Source organism: Periplaneta americana, chromosome 8, assembly GCF_040183065.1.
Source record: "Periplaneta americana isolate PAMFEO1 chromosome 8, P.americana_PAMFEO1_priV1, whole genome shotgun sequence".
Taxonomy (NCBI): Eukaryota; Metazoa; Arthropoda; class Insecta; order Blattodea; family Blattidae; genus Periplaneta; species Periplaneta americana.
In genome coordinates, this window is record NC_091124.1 from 24363646 (window position 1) to 24389612 (window position 25967).

General features: G+C 35.5%; 1 protein-coding gene across 6 annotated transcripts in view; it reads left to right on the forward strand.

The window, feature by feature from the left end:
• The first annotated feature begins 6119 nt into the window (after positions 1 to 6119).
• LOC138704589 (zinc finger protein ZFP2-like) overlaps positions 6120 to 25967 on the forward strand; it is a 34667-nt gene continuing 14819 nt past the window's right edge. Inside the window, exons 1-5 of one of the 6 annotated variants that reach the window (XM_069832643.1) lie at positions 6124 to 6684; positions 10640 to 10737; positions 14763 to 14921; positions 18646 to 18728; positions 19643 to 24290. In XM_069832643.1, coding sequence (XP_069688744.1) covers positions 6678 to 6684; positions 10640 to 10737; positions 14763 to 14921; positions 18646 to 18728; positions 19643 to 20603 — 1308 coding nt within the window. In that variant the 5' untranslated portion in view covers positions 6124 to 6677 and the 3' untranslated portion in view covers positions 20604 to 24290. Of the gene's footprint in view, positions 6685 to 10639; positions 10738 to 14762; positions 14922 to 18645; positions 18729 to 19642; positions 24291 to 25497; positions 25665 to 25967 lie in introns of those variants that run through there. The other 5 variants (XM_069832647.1, XM_069832642.1, XM_069832644.1 and 2 more) reach the window with 5 other exon arrangements.

Here is a 25967-nt window from a genome sequence, read left to right on the forward strand (position 1 = left end):
TTTACCCCTAGACTTCCCGCGGCTTAAATATCACGTTATAGGTCATTCGTTATTTCGTGAAACCAAATGCTTGGTGCGCCGCCGTAGCACGCTCGATCACTCGGGCATACCCTGGAAAGAAAGTGGGCATGCTGAGCATACTCGCTCATGTAGGCCAGTGATGTCAAAGCAAGCGCATTTTTCTGACCTTGACGTCGTGCGCGGGCATCAAGCGCTAAGTATGGAAAGAGAAAGGGTTATATGTATGAATAAGCAGCCTGTTGGATTATGAAAACAGTGGTGCACAAACTTCAAACGGAACGTGAAATTTTGTGTCGTTATTTTTATATGGTTTCTTTCTGTTTGATATTATCTATATTGTCTGTAAAACAAAAGTACTAAAACCAATTTCTTAATATAGCAGTTGTGTTTTAAATCTTAATAACATAACAAATAGTTAAGAAGGAATATTCACATAAATTCCATAGTAGTACAATTATACTGTACTAAATGGATGAAACACATCATTCATAAAGAAAGTGAAATCCCAAAAAAAAAAAAAGAGATTGAATGTGACATGATAAGTTGGAATTGATATTGATGGTACTTTTAGCCTTATAAAAGTAATCAATAAACTAATCAAAACAATATTACAGTATAAAGCAAAGATGTCTAGGTGCTTTATGTGTTTTAAGTGTAACTAATATTCCATAACAAAACTCTTACCGCATTATGCTTTTAAGGTGATATTGGTGAGCAACTTTCTATCATCAGAATATTAAATTATTTTCTCGAAATGTGCTGAAGCTATAGAGCTGACATTTTTACAACACATGGGCACGTATATTTTGCTTATGATGTAACAGCAGCTGCTTTTTCAATTCATTTCCATGCGAATATTTTCAAAATGTTCAATACACTATCTTCAGTAATATGTATTTACGGTATAGTGCCTATTAGATTTACGAAAACAGTCTGTAATACTACTAAATAAATAGGCCTATATCTGAAAATTTCACTTTTCTATAAAAAAAAAGAGAAAATATTTCTTTTGAATAAAAAAATCGAACTTGTGAAAAATTAAAACTTACATTCTTATAATGCACTTATACTTCTCAGACAAATCTAAAAATTAACATGGGAACAGTTTTAATAAGTTGTCTTCCCTTTATCTTTTGAATCAGTGCTGGCCATCCCTAAATATAGCTCGACAAAGCGGCATATATTGTAATACCTCTTTCGTCTGTCTCTTTCCTTTCCGCTGTAAAGCGCTTAGGCTCTCCTGAGCTCTAAAGCGCGCGCTTGCTCCTATGGGCATCAATTGACATGACTGACGTAGGCTAATTTCTACTCCTTGATGGTATTACCATCATCATTATTATTATTATTATTATTATTATTATTATTATTATTATTACTTTCATAATATTATTACTATTACTTACTTACTTACTTACTTACTTACTTACTTACTTACTTATGGATTTTAAGGAACCCGGAGGTTCATTGCCGCCCTCACATAAGCCCACCATCGGTCCAAGTTAATCCAGTCTCTATCATCATATCCCACTTCCCTCAAATCCATTTTAATATTATCCTCCCATCTACGTCTCGGTCTCCCCAAAGGTATTTATCCCTCCGGCCTCCCAACTAACACTCTAAATGCATTTTTGGATTCGCCCATACGTGCTACATGCCCTGCCCGTCTGGATTTAATGTTCCTAATTATATCAGGTAAGAATACAATGCGTGCAGTTCTGCGTTGTGTAACTTTCTGCATTCTCCTGTAACTTCATCTTAGCCCCAGAGGTCCGCAGAAGATGCTCCTTTTTCTGTTAAAAGCTTCCTTTGCCATTGCTATTCTCCTTTTGACTTCTTCCCAGCAGCTCATGTTACAGCTTATAGTGCACCCCAAATATTTGAAGCTGCCCACTTGCTGCAGCCCTACTGCCTCATTTAGCATTCGCAAGTTTACGTTCTTTACTTTTCTTCCTATGACCATGGTCTTCGTCTTGTTGGCATTTATCTTCATTCCATACTACTCACAGATGTCATTTAACTCCAGTAGCATATCCCTTACTATCGTCTCCTCTTCTGCTAACAACGCCATATCATCAGCAAATCTTATGCACTTTATTCTTCTTCCTCCTACTATCACACTTCCCATATTCTGAAAACAGTTCTTCACTAAATCCTCCAAGTATATGTTGAACGGGTAGGTGATAAAGGGCATTCTTGGCGTCCTCCTCTCCCTATTTCGCTTCCTTCTGACATTTCTTCTCCTAACCTGACTTTGACTCGTTATTTCATATTAAGGTTACTGAATACCCTCCTCTTTTTCCAATCCACACCAATTTTCTTTAGGATCCCCATCAGTTTATTCCAATACTCTCTGTTAAACGCCTTTTCTAGGTCCACAAATATTATTTAAAGCACACTTCTTTATTCTTCTCTAGGTATCTTTCGCCGATACATCTCTCGTACCTTTTCTCTTCCTGAAGCCAAACTGTTCTTCTTCCAACTGTTCTTCCATTTTAGAATATAAACATCGATTCGTACGAATACTATGGAATGTAAATAAATATAATACAATACAAGCTTTGAGCTTGCTAGAGTTGAAGCTAAACCTCATAAAACATTGATCGCTCTTATTTAAATTACAATTAGGTAGTGCGAGTTAATCAGGGACAATAATGCAGTTAAAGACCTGAATTGACAAACATCCCAAGCCCAAAATCTATTGAATTCGACTTTTTACCCAACATGTTGTTTTGTATATAGGCTACAATTCTGTAAAAAAGAATGTATCAAATTCGACTCTACAGTAAGTCTATATTTTTTAACCATAGAAATATTTATTTCAGTGCTCTTGTATTGCAAGCCTGCATACTTTTTTTTTTGTTTGCTCTCCTAAACAGTTTATTTCAATGGACTTGGGATGTTTGTCAATTCAGTTCTTCAATTTAAAAATATTTAATAAAATAAAATTAATACTTCTATAGGCTACAATTTATTACTTTAACGTAACTACATGATTTAATAACACCTTTGTCTTGTAAAACTCATTAAATTAGTTAATTACTTATAATAAAATTAATTATATTCCACGAACTGAGTGAATACATTATCTTGTATTTATCACTTTTTATCTTTAAAATTATATCAGACCTTGATCATAGCCAGATAGCACACAGACCTATATATCGGGATTTCGCAACACAGATATGAGCAGTACTCGTGTCCTCGATAAAAGATTAATGAACAGAAATCTGTTGCCACTTCGATCCCTGGACCTAACCTCTTGTGGTTATTAACTTCGGAAGAGAATTGATGTAGTAATATTTACACAACAGGTTCCCATATTGTTGAACAACTGTTGGGGAATTCGCAAAACAGATATAGGCAGATATGGGCCGCAGTAAGAGATTAGTAAGCAGAAATCTGTTGCTACTTCGATCCCTGTACCTAACCCCTTGTGATTGTTAACTTCGGAAGAGAAGTGATGTAATAATGTTTACAGAATAGGTTCCCATATTGTTGAACAACTTACTGTTGGGGAATTCGCAAAACAGATAGAGGCAGTACTCATGCCCGCAATTAGAAAGCAGAAATCTGTTGCTACTTTGATCACTGGACCTAACCCCTCGAGATTTTTAACTTCGGAAGAGAAGTGATGTAATAATATTTACGGAATAAGTTCCAATATTGTTGAAAAACTGTTGGGGAATTCGCAAAACAGATATAGACAGTACTCATGACCGCAATAAGAGATTAGTAAGCAGCAATATGTTAACACTTCGATCCCTAGACCTAACTCCTCGAGATTTTTAACTTCAGAAAAGAATTGATATAATAATATTTCGGAATATGTATGATAAGAACTTTCTTGTGTTAAATTTTAACGTACCTTGTTAACATGTTTCGACCTATTTTGGGTCATCTTCAGAACTGGTCGTTGTTGGTCTTGGCGCCTCTTGTTTCCTGTGAGGGTGCGTTTGTAGTGTAGAGTCAAAGAGTGTATGTGTTTTGAAATTGAGTTGTGTGTTGAGAATATCGTTGGGGTGTGTTTTCGTGTGTCTGTATATTTCATATTGTTCTAGTGTGTTGAGTTTCTGGCTTTTTGGTTGGATGAGCAGTATTTCCATGTCTGTGTTGATGTCTCTGTAGGTGTGGTTGGCATTTGTGATGTGTTCTGCATATGTGGAGGTGTTTTGTAATTTTGTTATGGCTGTGATGTGTTCTTTGTAACGTGTTTGAAATGATCTGCCTGTCTGTCCTATGTAGAAGTTGTTGCAGGTGTTACATTTGAGTTTGTATACACCTTTGTGGTTGTATTTGTTTGTTTGTGTTGTGTGTTGAGATGTTTTTGTAGAGTGTTATTTGTTCTGTATGCGATGTTGTAATTTAATTTCTTGAATGAGGTTGCAATTTTATATGTGTTTTTGTTTTCGTATGTTAGTGTGATGTATTTTTTGTGTCCGAAGTGATACAGTGTTAAAAGTTGTGTAATCAAGATGTATAATAATATTTACGGAATAGGTTCCACGGTTCCAATATTGTTGAACAACTGTTGGGGAATTCGCAAAACAGATATAAACAGTAGCCTACTCATGACCGCAATAAGAGATTAGTAAGCAGAAATCTGTTGCCACTTCGATCCCTGGACCTAACTCCTCGAGATTTTTAACTTCGGAAGAGAATTGATGTAATAATATTTACAGAACAGGTTCCCATATTGTTGAACAACTGTTGGGGAATTCACTAAACAGATATAGACAGTACTCATGTCCTCAATAAGAGATTAGTAAGCAGAAATATGTTGCCACTTCGATCTCTGGACCTAACCACTCGAGATTTTTAACTTCGGAAGAGAATAGATGTAATAATATTTGCGGAATAGGTTCCAGTATTGTTGAACAACTGTTGGGGAATTCGCAAAACAGATACAGGCAGTACTCATGTCCGCAATAAGAGATTAGAAAGCAGAAATCTGTTGCCACTTCGATCCCTGGACCTAACCCCTCGAGATTTTTAGCTTCTGAAGAGAATTGATGTAATAATATTTACAGAACAGGTTCCCATATTGTTGAACAACTGCTGGGGAATTCACTAAACAGATATAGACAGTACTCATGTCCTCAATAAGAGATTAGTAAGCAGAAATATGTTGCCACTTCGATCCCTGGACCTAACTCCTCGAGATTTTTAACTTCGGAAGAGAATTGATGTAATAATATTTACAGAACAGGTTCCCATATTGTTGAACAACTGTTGGGGAATTCACTAAACAGATATAGACAGTACTCATGTCCTCAATAAGAGATTAGTAAGCAGAAATATGTTGCCACTTCGATCCCTGGACCTAACCACTCGAGATTTTTAACTTCGGAAGAGAATTGATGTAATAATATTTACGGAATAGGTTCCCATATTGTTGAACAACTGTTGGGGAATTCTCAAAACAGATATAGGCAGTACTCATGTCCGCAATAAGAGATTAGTAAGCAGAAATATGTTGCTACTTCGATCCCTGGACCTAACCACTCGAGATTTTAACTTCGGAAGAGAATAGATGTAATAATATTTGCGGAATAGGTTCCCATATTGTTGAACAACTGTTGGGGAATTCTCAAAACAGATATAGGCAGTACCCATGTCCGCAATAAGATTTAGAAAGCAGAAATCTGTTGCCACTTCGATCCCTGGACCTAACCCCTCGAGATTTTTAGCTTCTGAAGAGAAGTGATGTAATAATATTTACGGAATAGGTTCCCATATTGTTGAACAACTGTTGGGGAATTCGCAAAACAGATATAGACAGTACTCATCTCCGCAATAAGAGATTAGTAAGCAGAAATATGTTGCCACTTCAATCCTTGGACCTAATGCCTTGTGATTTTTAACTTTGGAAGAGAATTGATGCAATAATACTTAGCCTACAGAACAAAGCCCCATATTGTGAACAGCTGTTGGAAAATTTATTATGACGAGAAATTCACTCCGTAATATGAGAATCATTGCACTGTGTAACAAAGAATTTACTTCCTTCGCAGATGTAAAAAAATTGTGTGGATGTCTCGGAGATCAACGACGCCTTCAATTGCACACAGTAGAGACCAGAGAGCAGAGGGACCCTAGAACATGGTTAACTTGAAACCACTTGCCTTCTCCCGTCGTTTAACAAGTTTCGTTCCCTGGTATAATCTTTCTTAAAATGTCCAGAACAAACATACTGTATCTTATAAAAGGAGTACAGGTATAGGCTTAAAGGGTTCTAGTTGAGCGAAGATGATATTTAGTCACTAAGCGATGAGTATGGAAAAAGCTATTGGTAGTACAGTAGTTAGCCTATATACCGGTAATTGTTATAATTATAAGCATTTCAAAAGATGTGTATGCAGAACGGTATGGAGACAATTTCGAATTTCACAATCCAGACCTGATTGGTGATCATGGCCTTCTTGATTAATTGCCACCACACTAATCATTACTGCAAATATTGTGAGTGGCAGACATCTTTGAGTTTGAAAGGGTTTGAAATTTATTGGGGTCCATTTATTGGATGACCATATGTAATTGTCTAGACCTGTTGTAGATTCTGTGTTGTTTAGCATGCAGTACCGTGTCTAGACGTTTGTAGAGATGACAGAGGTCGAGTGAATGGTAGAGCATTCATTTTTGTGTACGGAACTTCGACAATGGATTGTAAGTATCAAGTTTGATTGAAATAGGTACTGTATGGTATTTAACAATAATAGAGTGTTGCGCGCAGTGCGCATGTTTATCTTACTTTGATTACCGGTATTTCGTTCACAGATAAATATGTGATACAGGTCGCACTCTTTGTCACATATTTCACACACACAACGATAACTGGGTTCGTGGCATCATTTCCTCTTTAGGCCTAGATCTTAAAATGCCGTGCACAGCAGGGCCCGCTACATTCATTTGGGTTAACTTTGTACCGTTTTTATCATATTTTTATACTTAGCCTACTTAAAATAGTGTCTATTGAAATTTATGTTTAAGAGTAACAATTAGGACAAGGTAGACTATCCACCGGCCACTGAACGAATATTGCACACTTTTTATTACTTCAAACTGGTCAGGCAACATCCAATGCCTTGCCTTCTTGACCTTACAACTGATTTTGTATCTGGAGATGGGACCATGCAGTTCGATGGCATTGATTGTAGTCTTACCAGAAAAGTCGTCATAGCACAAAGTACAAACATTCTCGGTGAAAACATATTTGGCCTGGCAAAATTATTTCTGTGTTTATTTCTCAATTTATTCACTGGTGTTTGTCTTGGGATGGAATACAAACTTGCAGCTTCTCGTTGACCAAATTTGCATTATTTATATCATGTAGTGTCTGCTAAGCGTTTCATTGGAATAGGGACTAGCCTGTATTGCATAGCCTACTGTCTTCTCTCTGGAGAATCCTTTTGACCTGTTGCCATATAAAATTTTGAACGCATTATGGAAATTCAAGACAAGTGTAAAAATTAGAAAAAAGTAGTTGAATAAACAAGGTCAAAGAAATTTCATTAATAAGCCAACTAAGCGGAACTTAATAAAAAAAAATTAATTCTTCAACATAAACTCCAAATGTGCCTGTAGTAGATCTAGTAGGCCTACTTATATTTTATATTAAATTTATGTAATAATTGTCTCATGTTATTTAATAAACTAATTACTGGTATGTTTATTCATAATCAGATTTAAATATAATATGCCGGTAATAAATTTTATCATGCAAACTTTGTAGCTGTACAAAGTAACTCTGAAATCGAACCAAAACAGCACTGTCGGATTAATTTTATAATGTACAAAACATAGGATTATGTATCTCACTAATTTGTTATTATATTTTAAAGAAGAGTGAATAAGCATTAACGTTTACAATAATTGTAACAAGTAAGATAAAATTATATGCATACAATATAAAGTTAAAAATCGTTTATAAACCACCTGCTGTAAATAGAATGCAATAGTTAACCATGTGGAGCCTTAAATATTCTTCTGGGACCGGAAATGATAGAAAGCAAAACATAGACGTCGTAGGTTATGAATATAGTCTCAGTCAAAGATATCACACTTAGAAAATACGAAATTAAATCTTTTAGTAAAATTGGGAACTAGTACAAAGTTACCCCAAATGACTGTACTGCATGCCGCCTGCTTCAGCCACTCATATTTCTTAATGGTGCCTGATATGTAGAAATCATCTTATAGCCTATTTTCTCCCTTTTTCGCAACCTGTTTTCAATCACGACTTTGTACCTCTCTGTGCATGGCTGGAGTAGTCTCATTCTTAAATCTTAGGGCTATAGGAAGAAGGTTTCCTTCTTAAGTACGTACACCAGTAGGTATTTAGCCAAAGTATCTGAGAACCTTTTGTGGTAATTATGTTGTAAGCATCGACCATACCATCTTCCAGCATTAGAGGTCCAGGGTACATACATAACGGTACATTTATATTTTAGGCTATTTAAATTTACAGAATCTTCGATCTTGCTACGCATTACACACAGAACTGATGTCTGATTTGTGTTGCTTATATTTGGAAAGTAAATAAAAGAGTTTTCGTAAAGTCGAGTTACAGTGACAGATTAGGTTTGGTTTGTTCAGGCTTTTGGTATGACTTGCATATACGCATTTTGGTAGATAGGTACACAAATAGAGGTAAATCTTTACATTAGCGTTACTGGTACCAAAAGGAAGGCGGATAGCAAGACATACCCCCCCCCCCCATCAGAGACAGTGTAGAATAGCTTGGGAAAGAGGGATTTTGTGAGGTAGTAAATTTCTAAGAAAATTGTGAGTATATGCAAGGCAGTCCAAAAGCCTAAACTAACCTAATCTAAGTTACTGATTCGACCTTACGAAAACTCGCTTTTTCTCTGTGATCAGTAAGGAAACACACAGAAATGAGATGCATGTTCTGTCCCTCCCTACCACCTACCCATTCCATTTTGACTGAGCAATTCCGCTTGCCTGCATCTCTCCAATGGCCCCCACTTTCATAGCAGTTTTCCACCCTTATTTCAGTGCGAAATTGGTATTGGCACTCAATTTCCCTTTTGTTTACGGTACATATGACTTGACTAGAAGTCAAGTATGGAAATACATTTGTACCTTAACGTGGTTAAAAAAAAAAAAAAAAAACAAAAAAAACAATATTGGGCTGTGTCTCAAAGCTCAAGTCCATACTACACACTAGTGACTATCAACTAGGTGACTTGTAAACTACACACTAGGAAGCTTTGGACATGTATGCTTGAAACATGGCCTTCTTCATAGATTATTTTTTCTAAAAACCATGACATCACGGTGCAGCACTAAATTAAGAAGGCAGTGTCCTAATGCAGTTTCATTACGAGTTATGTGGAAATGATAAGGGCCTAATATATTACAGTAAAGTTTAAAACATTGTACAGAAGATACTAACAATGTTAGTGTTCAAACTTAACGTGTTATTCTACATTACATTTACATTATTTCACTTCCAAAGCATTTTCAGATTTCATAACCCCAATTGCTGATGAGGTATCCATGTTTGTTTAGTGAACAAGTCATCAATCAAGCAAGCATTTTCGTTTACTAGCTACTACGGACTTGATTGCTATGCACTATGTAGCTTTGGATCATGACTTCTGACATCACATCCGGCTATTTAGTCAACAATCTAGTTCACTTCAGCTGAAAATGTAGCTTTGAGACACGGCCTTAATTTAGAAATTCTACTTTCTTTTGTGAAAAAATTGCTTGGTTTTGACTCAACATTTTTGTCTGGTGATTGGGGAGAGAGTGACATATAAAGTTTTTTGGTGTGTTGTAAAGAAGTCACGGACGAGTATGAATGTGGCATTGTTTCGGGTCCTTATCTTGCTGAATGATGAAATTATTTTAAATGTCTATCTTTCCAGCATTAGCATGAAGATCTTTCCTTAATAATATATCCACATACATTGTGTGCAACCTGCAGTAAAATGCAATTGACCCACTTTGAAGGCATTCAGATAACTCCAAACAAGCACTGATCCACTTCAGTGTTCTACAATATGAAAGCAACAAGTTGTTATGATTCATAACAATTTTACTGTCACTATACCATATATGTCTTCCATTGGACTTGAAAAGGTTAAATTTGCTCTCGTGAGAGAAAATTGTTCTTCCATAGGCATTTAAGCTTTAAGGGCCGTATTCATAGACTTTTTAGCGCGGGCTTTCAGTGGATTATCAGCGTTTTTCGTATTCATAAACCAGTGTTAGCGATAGGATATGATTTGAATTCTATAGTAGTAACCAGTGGATAGCCGGGGCTAGCTTAGTACGCTCATAGCGCGTGCTGCGAAATGTCTATGAATAGCACCCTAAAATGCTAATCTTAGTACCGGTACTTAACCAGAACTAATTTACTTTGCGAACCATTCGATCAGGATACTTCTCTTGTTTATGTAGATTGATCGGTAATTATCTATATTAATTAGGCTAATGTGGTACACGATATGCTTCATCACAAAACAAACCAGTGATATCATGTAAATACACATTTCGTAATACCGGGAGTAAATAGTGTACATTAGTTTCTGGCAGTGGCAGATTCTTAGAATGCAACAATCTGGTTGATTATTCTTCATTTGTACATTTTCAGTTATCACTCACATCGAGGGGATAGAGGAATCTGCTGTAGAATTGTTGGCTACAGACACAACGCATGATTCAGATAACAATATGATGTCTATCTGTGAGGTAAAGTGATTGTTTATTATCATATTGCAGTTATTTACGAAAAAGCTATTTAGCAAAAATGTTATTCTAAATTCTTTTTAAGCTACATACAAAATGAGAACAAATATGGGCTCTGCCAATACATAGTGATTCATCTGACTGGTACACCCTAATACAAGAAATGGATGTTGATGTTATGTTTTATTTAACGACGCTTGCAACTGCAGAGGTTATATCAGCATCGCCGGATGTGCCGGAATTTTGTCCCGCAGGAGTTCTTTTACCCTCCCAGTAAATCTACTGACATGAGCCTGTCGCATTTAAGCACACTTAAATGCCATCGGCCTGGCCCGGGATCGAACCCGCAACCTTGGGCATAGAAGGCATGGAAGGCCAGCGCTATACCAACTCGCCAACCAGGTCGATCAAGAGATGGAAGATTGTGTCAGACATAAATGGGGGATGTGACGTGATATAGCCTACTCCCACACAAGTAACAAGAATGTGTATTTTTTTTTTGTACTTACGATTTATTCCGAAGAAACTAGTTCGATTAATTAAAATGTGTCTCAGTGAAACGTACAGCAGAGTCCGTATAGGCCAGTTTCTATCTGATGTCTTTCCAACTCACTGCGGGCTAAAGCAAGAATATGCACTACCACCTTTACTTTTTAACTTCGCTCTAGAATATACCATTAGTAAAGCTCAGTATAACTGACAGCGTTTGGAATTGAATGGGTTACATCAGCTTCTTGTCAATGTGGATGACATGAATATGTTAGAAGAAAATCCACAAACAATTAGGGAAAACACGGAAATTTTACTTGAAGCAAGTAAAGTGAAGTTTGGAAGTAAATCCCCAAAAGACGAAGTATATGATTATGTTTCGTGACCAGAACATTGTACGAAATGGAAATATAAAAATTGGAAGTTTATCGTTTGAAGAGGTGGAAAAATTCAAATATCTTGGAGCAACAGTAACATGATACTCAGGAGAAAATTAAATGCAGAATAAATATGAGAAATGCCTGTTATTAGTCGGTTGAGAAACTTGTCATCTAATCTTCCGTCAAAAAATCTCGAAGTTATAATTATAATTATAATTAAATAACCTCGTAGTTGATACAGCATTGTTAAATAACCAACTAAAAAAAAACATTTTATCTAAACATTCATTATTACTTGTGTTTATATAATGTCAGTAAGTAATAAGATCCAGTTTTATTTATTTTAAAGTAATAAATACTGCACTGTTTACAATAACTAGGCTATAGTCATAATAATTATACATAATAGTGGATACTTGGCTTACGTCATTGTTAACCACTTTTTTATATTGTAACTAGTCTGGATTAATTAGGTTAACTTTTCTGTTTAAAAATACTTCAGGTTAATTGGACCTTACATTATATCCATGTCACTTTATTCTGTTCTTGTTTCATAACAAATTTTTTTGCATCCTATTACCTTTTAACTATTTTAACATTCTCCATGAAGATGAACTGTACAATCAGCATCATATTTCTTTGATGAGTGAATTTGCTCTAGAAGTGTTGGTCTTTCCTTCAGGAAACTATAGAAGTCCATGCAAGACACATTTTTGAAATGATATTTCGTGATTAATATAGCCTTTATTGAATTCATTACGATGATATCTGATGGAAACAATATAGAATTTATCAATGTTTTACGTGATTATTAAATAAAATAAAAGAAATATTTCAATGATAAACAGGACGTCATTAAAAAAACAGGACATTTGGAGCCTCAAGCATACTTTTCCCGGGACAGGGACAAGAGGCTGAAAAAAGGGACAGTCCCATTAAAAATGGGATGCCTTGTCACTTTATAGTAAGCAGTATTTTAGGTTACATATATTCTACAGTAGAACATACACGTAGATTATGTATTTTATACTGTCCAACCCTGGTGGAAAGAATGCTGTTTTCTTTCAAACACTGATTTGCAATGAATCAAACATCCATTAGGAGCTGTATCTCAGAAAAAAGAAAGTGAAAACTGAAGTAATAACATTTTCTTCATCGTATGTTTTATGGGATAAAGATTTTGGAATTATATGTTTTATACGAGGGGGATCCAGGAAATAACGACCGTTTTGTTGTAATAATTAAGAAAATATATATTTATTTGAAAAAACAAAGTCTGTTACATAACTGAAGCTTCCTTTACTTCTCTACATAATCACCACCTACATTTAAACATTTGTCGTATCTGTTCACTAGCTTTAGAATTCCCGTGTTATACTCCTCTGCCGCCAGTTCATTGAGCCATGTGTTCACTGTCTTCTTCAACTCTTCATCACTTCCAAAACGCGTGCCACCCAGAAAGTCTTTCAGCTTAGTGAAAAGGTGAAAATCGCTAGGAGCAAGGTCTGGACTATAGGGCGGATGATCAAAGATTTCCCAACTGAATTGATCCAGCAGAAGCAGCAGTGTGCGGGCGGGCACAGATTTTGTGGTAGCCAAGATGTTGCGACACAATTTCACCAAGCAAAGAACGAGAAATGTCAGGAAAGGCAATATGCAATTCGTCGAGTGATGTGCGCCTGTCTTGCAAGATTCTGCCGTTCACTTTAGTCTTCAGGTCTTCTGTGAAGAGTGATGGGCGTCTGGGTCGAGTTTCATCGTGGACATTTGTTCGCCCATTGTTGAACATTTTGCACCATTTTCTCACATTTCTTTCATTCATTACAGTATCACCATACACTTCTTTCAATTGCTGGTAAATTTCTGCAGGTTTCAAATGTCGGGCATTCAAAAATCGAATCACACTCCTCACCTCACAGTCAGCGGGATTATCAATCACGTCGTTCATTTTGAAGTAACACAAAATGCACAATGGCGACTTGTTGCAACCAGTACTCACAACATTATGGGAACACATGTTAAGGAAGCCAGTTGACCTTCAAACAAGGAAGGGGAGTCAGCTGCGCGGTGGGTATGTGCAAACGGTCGTTATTTCCTGGATCCCCATCGTAGTTTTGTATTGATTCAGATGTTTCCTGCAACTATTGTTTTCCTTCAGTCTTGATTTTCTTCGCATTTCTTTAATAATGAACTGTGGATGAATGGTTGGACAGAAAGTGATGATCCAATCAGTTAGTACTTGCTGAACAATCATCACTGTTCAATTACCGTAAATCTTATTTAGCACATATACATGGTGAATCAGGCTTTCTGTGACAAACTTTGAAGAGTGCTATATCTCACAATGAAGATCATTTTTCGTGAAACAACTCAAGTTCTCTGATGCGTCGTTTAGAAGCTTTGTGTTATCGAAGAAAAGACAGATTTTATGACATTTACAATAATTTTGTAATTGATTTATTTTACGACACTTTATTAACTGCAACTTATCTAAGATCCCAGTGAAATGAAGGTGATAATGCCTGAGAAATGAGTCCAGGGTCCAGTGCCAAAAGTTACCCAACATTTACTCTTAATGGATTGAGAGAAAAACCTCAACCAGGTAACTTGTCTTTGAACTTGTGTCCATTCGTCTCACGGTCAGACATGCTAACATTTACTTCACAGTGGTGAACATTTACAATAATTATGAACTAAAATAATTCATTTCACAATTGTAAATACCACAAAAACCAGCCTTTTCTTCAGTGTTGCGTAGCTTATAAATGACTTGCCAGACAGCATGGGTAGTTTAAAAAAATTATCCTCATTGTGAGATATATTGCTCCTCAGAGTTTTTCGCAGACTCTCTGACTCACCCTGAATAGAAACTAATATAATCTTCATCTTACGATGTTTGGTGACGTGTATACATCCGTTGATGTGACATATTAATGAATTTAAATACTATTATAGTCACAATCATGCCATGATATGAAAGAAAAATTACACAACCTCGAGCGGGAATCGTCGCAGGTTCGATTCCCGCTCGAGGTTGTGTAATTTTTCTTTCATACCATGGCATGATTGTGACTATAATAGTATTTAAATTCAGAAACTAATATATTTTCATGTTCAAATGTAAATTAGAATTTCATTACATGTATACATTTTCTGCAGGAAGGAATTGTCTTGACATTTCAAGTCAGTGAAATAAAAATTAAACACAGTGACTCTAACCATGATCTCATATCAAAAGTAAAAGATGAAGGAGTTGAAGTCAAAAGCAAAGAAACTCCAGCTTCAGTTTTATTTCCAATTATAAAGCATGAAATTGAGGTAAGTTATCGTTATTCTGCCTAGGCTGTATTTCTTCTTGATTTTTTTTTCTTTTTTCCTTTTGCATGGGGGAGGAGCCCAAAGGGTAGCACCTAGCCTCACATGGGCTTATTGTGCCTCATCGCTCCTTTTGTTGAATGATTATGAAGTCCGAACCGCCACTTTCTTTGTAGATAGGCCTAATTATTTTTGTTGTGAAACAGTGCGCCATCTTTCTCAGACTTTGAGAAAGATTCATATTCTTAATCTTAAGTATTGAATAAATTAAACAGTCTGTGCTTATCTAGTATTACATTTATAGCATTAACGTTTTCAGTACGTGTGTACCATTTTCAAATGCGAATGCCTGTTACATTTAAATAGGTCTGCTTGACTGTGGAATTGGAACATTCATGAACATCATTGATGCTGTTAATAAACTACATAAAAACACAACTTGAGGATGAAATAGATAAAAATATATATGTTAACAATAGTTCACGTGATCACTTCGATGACATGTTGTTAGAGTAGTCTTCTCTTAATGTGGATCATCGTGGTTAAATATTATAAAATATCCAATAAAATGGTAAATGTTAAAATTAACTTGCACTGATAATCAACAGTAATCTCACTAGACGTTTTGATTTATCTAGAGAAAATCAAAACTCGAGTGGGATTTAATTGACTATTACACGATTAGAAAAAAGTATATAAAGATTAGAAGTAACGAAGTACTCCAATACAATAAAATATTAATTGACCTACGAAAATACAACTGTCTTCAAATGTATTATTGTACCATCTCAACATTACAAATATTACGCTAGATGCATGCTAGATGGCAGTAGTGTCTTTATACAGACATTGTAATGATTACTATTCAATAAATCTTAATATTAAACAATCTCTGATACGTGACTATCCATAATATCATATAGCAGAAGTTCTTTTTATCCTCTCAGAGCAGAAGCTATAACATAACCTAATATACACAAGTGTTAGAAAAGTTTTAATTAACGACGATTACATAAAAAATAAACATGAATAATTTTAAAAGGAATAATTATTGAATGTACAATTTTCAAATTTGAATGTGGTTGGTGGTTCAATTGATGTTATATTGGACGTGTGAATAATAGAAGTGGAACGCGTTGATTTAGGCCTACATGGTGTATTCAACTTATTCAGAATTTCCGAATGAATAATTTTAAAAGGAATAATTATTGAATGTACAATTTTCAAATTTGAATGTGGTTGGTGGTTCAATTGATGTTATATTGGACGTGTGCATAATAGAAGTGGAACTCGTTGATTTAGGCCTACATGGTATAGCCTATTCAACTTATTCAGGATTTCCGAATGGTGCTCTTCATTTATTTGTAAATCGGATTTCAGAAGATGCATAGGTATGATCAGTGATTTTTATTACCGGTAATTCTTGTTCTTGAATGCCAATGCGAGTCATATTTGAAACTGCTGTGCATCGACTGGAGTGATTTGTAATTATATATATATATATATATATATATATATATATATATATATATATATATATATATTTTTTTTTTTTTTTTTGACGTCCAGACCAGCGCAGTTTCAAATGTTGGCAAACAAAGAAACAAATGCTAGGGACGCGATAAAATTAAACAAATGCTAGGGACGCGATAAAATTGTGCGATAAGCAGCCATGATTGGTTGAATTACGTCCTTTCGTACCGTTTTATTGGTCAAAAGTAGTATGACGTAGTAAGAGTGTAATAGTCACTATAAAACACTGTAGTCTTGTTGAGTTGTTTTGATGTTCATTTATGTTCATATATGCACTGCACAATGGCTAGACTGAAAACCGCACGAGGTCAATAAGAATTCTGTACTTGTTTAACAACTCTTCCACCAAGCTACAACCAGGTAATACAAAACCTACATTACGTACGACGTATCTAATGGGAAATAGTGCAATATATAGCATATATGAACATAAATGAACATTAAAACAACTCAACAAGACTACAGTGTTTTATAGTGATTATCAGTGCAAGTTAATTTTAACATTTACAATTTTATTGGATATTTTATAATATTTAACCACGATGATCCACATTAAGAGAAGACTACTCTAACAACATGTCATCGAAGTGATCACGTGAACTATTGTTAACATATATATTTTTATCTATTTCATCCTCAAGTTGTGTTTTCATGTAGTTTATTAACAGCATCAATGATGTTCATGAATGTTCCAATTCCACAGTCAAGCAGACCTATTTAAATGTAGCAGGTATTCGCATTTGAAAATGGTACACACGTACTGAAAACGTTAATGTTATAAATGTAATACTAGATAAGCACAGACTGTTTAATTTATTCAATACTTAAGATTATAACTTGCTTATCAGAAACTTCATACATAATGAAATTAGAAAGATTCATATTGCTTTCATAATACAGTATCCTAACATTTTTTAATGGTAGAATCCTTACTTGACACTTCAAAATTCTTGTAATAATACTAATAAAATCATTAATGTTTAATGGTTAATTATGAAAATGCAAAAGGTAACAAATGAAAAAACCCCATTTTTTTTACCATCACAATTTTTTTTTTTTAATTATGCATTCTTTAACATCTAGATCATATCACGTGTGTGGGATTTTTCGGTATATCAGTAGGCCGTGAACTATTACTATGATTCTGTTTCTAGGCTATTGTCATATGTTATTAATGACTTAAATTCATTTAGCTGATTCTAATTTTAATGATTATGATAATGGCGATTAAGTCAGTGATGAATCATGGTATATAAATTTCCAGTCCAGCATTTGCCTTTGTGACTGAGGAAAACCATGAAAAACCTAGATTGGCTGGCGAATCCGGGACCTTCCAAATGCGAATCTAGTGCGTCATCACAGAGCCACCTCCGTTATTTTATACCTCGAATATTATAATATATTTTATAACAATTTTAAATTTGAAGTGATTTTTGATTGGCTTTTTATGTTTCTTTTGCTGCATTTGTATTAGTGGCACTCTTATCTTACATGTAATTTCTTAAACACTAAACTAACCTCAATATTATAGATAACAGTGAAATAAGCATTAATTTTCTGTTTTTAGATGTAGTACTGGCATGAGCGTGTTTTAGACTGGATTAGGTTATAAAGGCGATAATCAATAACCGACTTCTTCCACTGTGACCTTGAAGATAATGGTGCTTCCTGTTCTTAATTCATGAACAAATAGCCTCTTTAACAAAGGTTACTATGCTGTTAATTAGAATGTCTGTAGGTCCATAAAACAGCGCTCCAAATTACAACTTCATACTTGTATTCACCCCCAGTATCTTATTTTGTTCTTCGATTAGAAACTTTGTTTGCAGCCTTTAGTAGTTTTCCAGTGTTGTGTGCTTTTTAATAATTCACTAACATCCTGTTTTTCAAATCTAGACAAACGAAACACGGATTTCAAGTCCTCTGAGTCCATTTTTCATATCCTTTTTATTTTCTTGAATTTCTTGATGTTCTGTCACGCACATAAGTTTTAATAATGTTTGTTCAGTACCGTGAGTAACTGGAAGCATTCCATGACACCATTTACTCATGCCATACAATATTAAAGGTTTTTGAAAGCTGCTTAACTATTAAAAAGTACTAAAAATATCCTTACTTTTGTAGCCTTTCATTTTTCAATTTCCAAATGACTATGTCATATTTACTGTAATTTAATTGTTCACTTCTTTGTTAGGAAGAAGAGTATAATGTGAGTCCAATAGAAGGTGAACAGAGATTGGGATTAATTGTCAATGGTTATAAAGGCAGTACTGACAGGTGAGTGTAGTATTATACTGTTTTTCTTTAATTGTCAACTTTGCTTTGCTAATTCGTCACAGAAATTAAGTGTGCTTAAATGCGACAGGCTCATGTCAGTAGATTTACTGGCATGTAAAAGAATTCCTGTGGGACAAAATGCGGCACATCCGGCGACGCTGATATAACCTCTGCAGTTGCGAGCGTCGTTAAATAAAACATAACTTTCAACAATTCGTCACTAAACATTTTGAAAAAACATTAAATCTGACGCTGCGGCCTGATGTTACTAAATTTGTGCAATATTTAAAGGTAAAACGGTATTGATTTTATGCCAAAAAAGTAACATACCAGTAAAAGGTAAAGGTATCCCTGTAAAATGCCATGAAGGCACTTGGGGGGCATGGAGGTGGAGCCCCATGCTTTCCATGACCTTGGCACTAAAATGAGGTGGTATGGTCAGCACCACGCTCTGACCGCCTTTTACCCCCGGGAAAGACCCGGTACTGAATTTTATAGGAGGCTGAGTGAACCTCGGGGCTGTTCTGAAAGTTTGGCAACGAGAAAAAATCCTAACACCACCTGGGATCGAACCCCGGACCTTCCAGTCCGTAGCCAGCTGCTCTACCAACTGAGCTACCCATAATATCTGTAAATACACTTTGTTTCAAAATTATGAGCTGGATTGTGGGAAGTATTACAGATTTTTTAAATTTAAAAAAAAAAGCTTTCTTTAGAGGACAGCAAGTATCTATGTGAAAGATTACTCGATACGAATCCACTTCCTATTTTCGATGTATTTTCACCATAGAAATTTCCAAACAAATCTGTGACAACCTGCCTTTGTCATTATAAGTAGGTAAAGTTGGGCATGTCACTGTATATGTTTCTTTTTAAATATAGTAAACTCGCAGTTGTATATTGTTGTTTCATAGTACTGGGGAACCAGAGCTCTGGAGTGGTACCAAGCGCCAAATATTCGACTCGTGTGAAGAATCTGCGGGTGACTATCTTGCTAGCGCTGTCAGGACTTCCACTACAGACTTCTCTTTGGATTGTGATGCTTGTGTTCAAACTGAAGAAAAGTCCAAACCCTTAACTTCGGACCAATATGTAATGAAACACTCGCGCAAACGGAATAGAGATTCCATACATAAGTGTAACTTCTGTGGTAAAACATTTCAACGAAATTGTGATCTGAAGAGACATATCTTTCTTCACACAGAGCCGAAGCTATATAAATGTGGTGTTTGTGGCAAATGTTTCACACAATTCAGTACTTGCCAAAATCATCTGGCTACACACTCTCTCGAGAAATCATATGTATGTGACAATTGCGGCAGGATTTTCAGGAATTACATGGCTTACGTTGCTCATGAGCGCATACAGAAGTGTTTTAGAAGTTTCATTTGCGAAATTTGCGGCAAGCTCGTGTCAGGAACGAGCTACTTCGAACTTCACATGCTTGATCATACTGGAGAAAAGCCTTTCAAATGTGCTTCGTGCGAGAAAGAATTTGCAAGTGACGTTCAGCTGGAGCAGCATAGTCTGCTACACATAAATGATAGGTCATTCGAATGTGGCATTTGTGGAATACGTTTCACGTTCCACGGTGTTTGGGAAAGCCACATGCGTTTGCATATGCTGGTGAAATCTTGTACGTGTGATATCTGTGGCAAATATTTTTACAATAAAACTGATCTGGAAGTGCACTTACGAAAGCACACAGTGGAGAAGCCATTCAAATGCGACTTCTGTGGAGAAAAGTTCGTCCGTGAAAGTTTGCTGATAATACACAGTCGCAAACATACAGGCTGGAAACCATACCTTTGCCATATCTGTGGGCAATCCTTTACTATAAATCGTCACCTTCAGATGCACATGGACACTCACTGATAAATATTTATACTGATAATATGTGGCAAGTTTTCAGACATCCTCATTCTATACAAAAAGACTCTGATATCAACAAACATATCGCAAAATCCTTCTGTGTTTGTACTGGAAAATGAAGTGTGCATCAACACAAGTGAAGTAATGCCAGATGACGTGACATACAATTATGTTAAGCTAACAATCTAACATAAGCATCCAATGCATGCGGGATTTTTTTTTTTAACTCGCTTGATTGTGGGTATAACGAAATTGCGCATATTGTTCTGCTTCACTTATTTAATTTTTAATCTTTGTTTATGTGGAACTAAAACCGCTACAGTTGCAAAAACAATTAATGTTATTGGAAGAAAAAACTGAGGAGATGAAGTCCATTGAAATAAAGATCGGAGAACTTACGAATCAAGTTTGATGATAGATCGTAAGATGATTGAGATGTGATTAGTATCGTGCTTATGAGTAATTATGAAGCTGTGATGACTGAAAGTAACTAATTTTTGATAGCCGTAATTAGCTTTCCAACTGCTCAAAATATCGTATTTCCTTCTTGTGTGTAGAAAACAGCAAGTGTGCCATTAAGATTTCAAAAATATATGACAGGTGTTTTTCCAGACAAGGAACTAATTAATGTCATGTTCTAGGCGCAATAAAGAGGTTGGGAAGAGCTTCAGACACATTAGTTTACATGCGGAGTCTTCTTGTATGGGATGAAGATTAACACGTCTCAGGTCTCACATTTATTTACACATACACAAGAACGAGTTGTTTGGAATGCAATGATTATGGCAAGAATTTTAAGGAAATTAACGATTTCATAAGTCGTGTACTGTATTTAACAAGAATTAATATCTCATGAAACGTCTTATTCTATTCTTACATTATACTCTGGCCAAATTATTAGACTAAAAGTCTGAAAATAATTTAGTATTTATTGATACAGAAATTCAAGCGAAATGAATGTTTCTTAATTTCAATATTTTGTACAGGTATGCTCTTTTGTTCTGCCTGAGTATTTTGATTCTACAGTGCATCTGAGTCATCTAGCTTGGGAAATTGCTCGACCACCTATCTGAGAAGTTGCCATGGATATGCTTCTAGGCGGGAATATGCTCATTTGATGGTTACAGGTGACTTCATTTTGATTTTGTTCAAGAGCAGGTCGTCCATTCTGTCAGTTGTGTGGCAATGGTAAACATATAGTCATTAAGAGAACGTACATAAAGAATAGGAAATCTTGTGGTAAACGGGCGAAATTTGAGACCTAAATTTCTTCACAGACTAGCATCCTCTAGATCAGCGTTTCTCAAACTATGGTCCGCGGACCACCTGTGGTCCTCGAGGTCTGCCTTTATGGTCCTTCAAAAAAGACAGAAGAAAAAATAAAATTCAAACGAATTGCGTATCACACTATAGCTTAAAATCTCAGAGTTTGGCAATGACATACGGCAATCGACGAATGTCACTTTTTCTCCCAGTACTGCATTTTTATGAAATTTATTACCCTACCTGCCTATCGACTTCCCATTCTATTCTCAGCAGCAAAAGAGGGATTTAAAGCACTATATACGTGGTGTTTCTCGACATCTTTTCCTTGCAAATCTGGTGCCGCGCCTGTAACCCAGCCAGGGACCACCCGAATTCATAACAGAGGACCAAAGTACCGAACCTTGATTCAATTTTAAAATATAACTATACTGGCATTAAAATATGCTACGAAAATGATAAATTTTCTTTCGAAGGGACCAAGAGTAAGGTGGTCTGCAGAACTGTTCTGACTTTAAAAAGTGGTCCCCACTTCAAAAAAATTTTAGAAACGCTGCTCTAGATGTACAATTTTAAGATTATTTGATAGGCTCAATGAAATAGGTTATTTAAATGACAGAAAAAGAAGACAAAAGCACAGTGTTCTTACAGAGAAAAAATCAGTGAAAAGAGTCTGGCCTTGGATGATAGCCCTTCCAAGCCTCTGAGACGTTTAGCACAGGAAATAGAAATTTGTAAAGCATCTGGATGAGTAGTAACAAAATTACTGAAACTAAAACCGTACGAAATTATGGCATTTCATTAATTATAGTCCCAAGATTACAAATACATGCTAAATAAAAATAGTAAATAATGAAGAAATTGGTCCGAAATGTTAAAAAATAGAGTGTATAAAACGAATCCCCTTATGCTAAGCTAGAAGAACTTAAATTATACAAAGAGCAATTAGACCCATTACAGTAAAAGAACTCTTGCGTGTGACTGACAATTTCTTGATAGGAGTGAAATATATGTAAGAGAAAATGGACATCACACACAGTACCTTCTCTGAGCAGGCTGAGTACTGAGTGTTACGTTATATATACAGTAAAACCTCGATAAGAACGCTTATTACGCTATACCGTGTAATACGCTTTTTTTTGTCCGGTCCCTACACATTTCATATATAACGCCCGTTTGTTGCACTCAAGTCCCGCATAATACGCTGATTTTGTGAAATATTTTCGATGTAATTTTCAGCAATGAAACATCTTTGTCATTGAACTCACTGGTGCCATTAACCTGAAAAGTATTGGTATTCGACCCTTTACCTTCATACTTCATACCTTAATATATGCCACCCTCTTGTTACGCTCTCTTATTCGACTCCTTATCTGCGTGGTTAAAGCCTACATGCAGTTTCAATACCTCACCCTCTTGCTAACCCTCTCTCTCTCAAACAGCATTTCTCCTCACTCGGCCGTAATAAAATTCTGGAAATTTTTGCTGGTCAGTTTGTTGTCCTTTAGTGTATTGAAGTGCCTGTGAATGTGATTACAATGAGTTACAAAGCACTTTCTATGTCGAAAAAATTGGAAATCTTACGGAAGTACAATGATAATAGTACTCTTACTCAGAAACAACTCTCTGATGCATTAGGAATCCATCTACATTAAGGACGATAATAAAAAATCGCGACTCAATCACTACAGCTGCGATGTCGGGAGGATGTAATTGCAGGAAACATGAGGACTTGGAGTACATGCTCACGGCAAACAACTATAAATGACTTTTTTTTTCCGAAAGAATTAAGTACCAGTTCACATTGTAAATGTCTGACGTACAGTACAGTAATTACATAATAGGGTAATACTGTATTGCCTGTAATGAGTCATGTATTTCAATAAAGAAAAATACTGATAGATACTCTATATAAGTCAAAATTAGTATACCTGCCTAATGCGCGGTTTACACCCAGTCCCTTGAACAGCGTCTTATCGGAGTTTTACTGTACCTAAGTTTTAATTCGGTCAACTCTCGATGGGATGCATCCCCCCCCCCCATTTAGTGGTAGAGACCAAGCTTCCTATCTGGTATGCAGTTGACCAATTTCCTGATCTATATGGCTCAGACACACTGTATTTGGAATGTTTTCAACAAGTGTTCTGCAGTTATTTTTGATGTTATGTGCAGATTTGTATCAGTTTCTATATTCGTTTTTATTGTATTGCTTTTTGTTTAATTTCATTTCCAATACCTTCTCTCTGAAGGATTCATGTCTGGACTGTTATCAGGATAAGGAAATACGGAAGGATTAAGATCGTGCAATTTATTAGTGGCTTTTCTTGGTGTTTGTTGAAACCAGTCACTTGTCTGAGGTTCTAAACAAATTTGAAAGATTTTTATGTACTGATCTTGTCTAATAAAATACACTACATTGTTAAAGCACATGTTACATTTTATTCCTTTAATTCGAGTACAGCGATTTCATACAATTATTAGAATTTTCTTAAGAGAGCAAACAGACTGATGAAACATGGTAAGAAAATGAAGATTTCAGTTTTTGTTTTTATGTTCGTAATTACATTTTAACCATTTTGGACAATTACTAAATGTACATAGGCCAAATATAAATGATCGGAACGAAATCCAAATACAAACTGCTGAGCTATTTATACCCAAACCCACACTTTCTGAAGTCGAAATTGCGATAGAAAAGCTGAAAAATTACAAGTGTCCAGGTATCGATTAAATTCCAGCAGAATTGATACAAGAGGGTGGAAGCGCATTATCTAGCGAAATTTATAAGCTTGTACTTGCTATTTTGGAAAAGGAAGTTGTACCAGAACAAGGAAGGAGTCCATAATTGTACCTATTTTTAAGAAGGCGGACAAGACTAACTGTAGTAACTTTCGAGGAATATCACTTTTGTTGACGTCGTACAAAATTTTGTCCAATATTCTTTTGAGAAGATTAACTCCATATGTAGATGAAATTATTGGGGATAATCAGTGTGGTTTTAGGCGTAATTGATCGACTATTGATCAGATTTTTGTATTTGACAGATATTGGAGAAAAAAATTGGAGTATAAGGGTACAGTGATGGTACAGTACATAGTTATTCATAGATTTCATAAATGTGTAATATTCATTACATTGGCGGGTGGATGCTCTACCTTGTCCTAGGTTATTTTGAATTTCATCTGAATATAGCGAATATTCATTTATCTTGTTTTAAATAAGGCCTATCGTTCTGCATCCGTTATTAAAGTTCTGGTAGCCTATTACTCCTTGTAATGTTTCTAAATATTATTAGTAACGGTATTTGAGGAAATCCCTGTAATTGCGTGTAACATCTAGACAGGAATAGGGTAATGAAATTAGGATAAATAAGTACAATTGACAATCCTCTGTGAATTATAATTTTTTTTTTTTTTTGCTCTATACAATTGTAGGAAGCCATGGTATAGTGCAAATATATACGTTACACGTCAAGAAAAGATGTTATATTAGAGTTATTGTACATTTAGCAGTAAGAAATCTCCGATGCGTACGAGAATTCTCGTACATAATGGCAACACTGTCATAGATAAATTGAGTACCGTAATAATTATAGGATGCGAAACTCAGATTATCAAGTTCCATCACGGTCTCATGGATGTGTGTGTGATCAGTTGATCACTGTGATCCATTGGTTGGGAATGTAATACCGTTCAAGATAAAGGAAAGAAATATGCAGAAATATCGAGGGAAATGTTCTGCTCCTGGATGCAGGAATACAGGAGGGAAGCATTTTTTCACCTTTCCTCAGGACCCTATTAGGTAAGAGGTTCTATATTCTCCAACACTACACACGGAAGGAAATTGCCGGCAATGTTTACGTAGCCTGTCGGATATTATGGAATGCAGCATAGATACGATGAGAGTTTAGTTTTGCAATGCTTGCAACTTGTTTATTTAGAATTATTTAAGTAGTTAGTGTACAGTTTCCGGTACATTTTGTAACCAGGTCACTTTTTCCACTGTCAATACTGCATGCAAATGGTTAAGAAAGAAAATCATAGCTGCATCATTTGGTAATGTTTGGTTCCACCTTTAGGAAACAATTTTTAATTCAAATTGTGA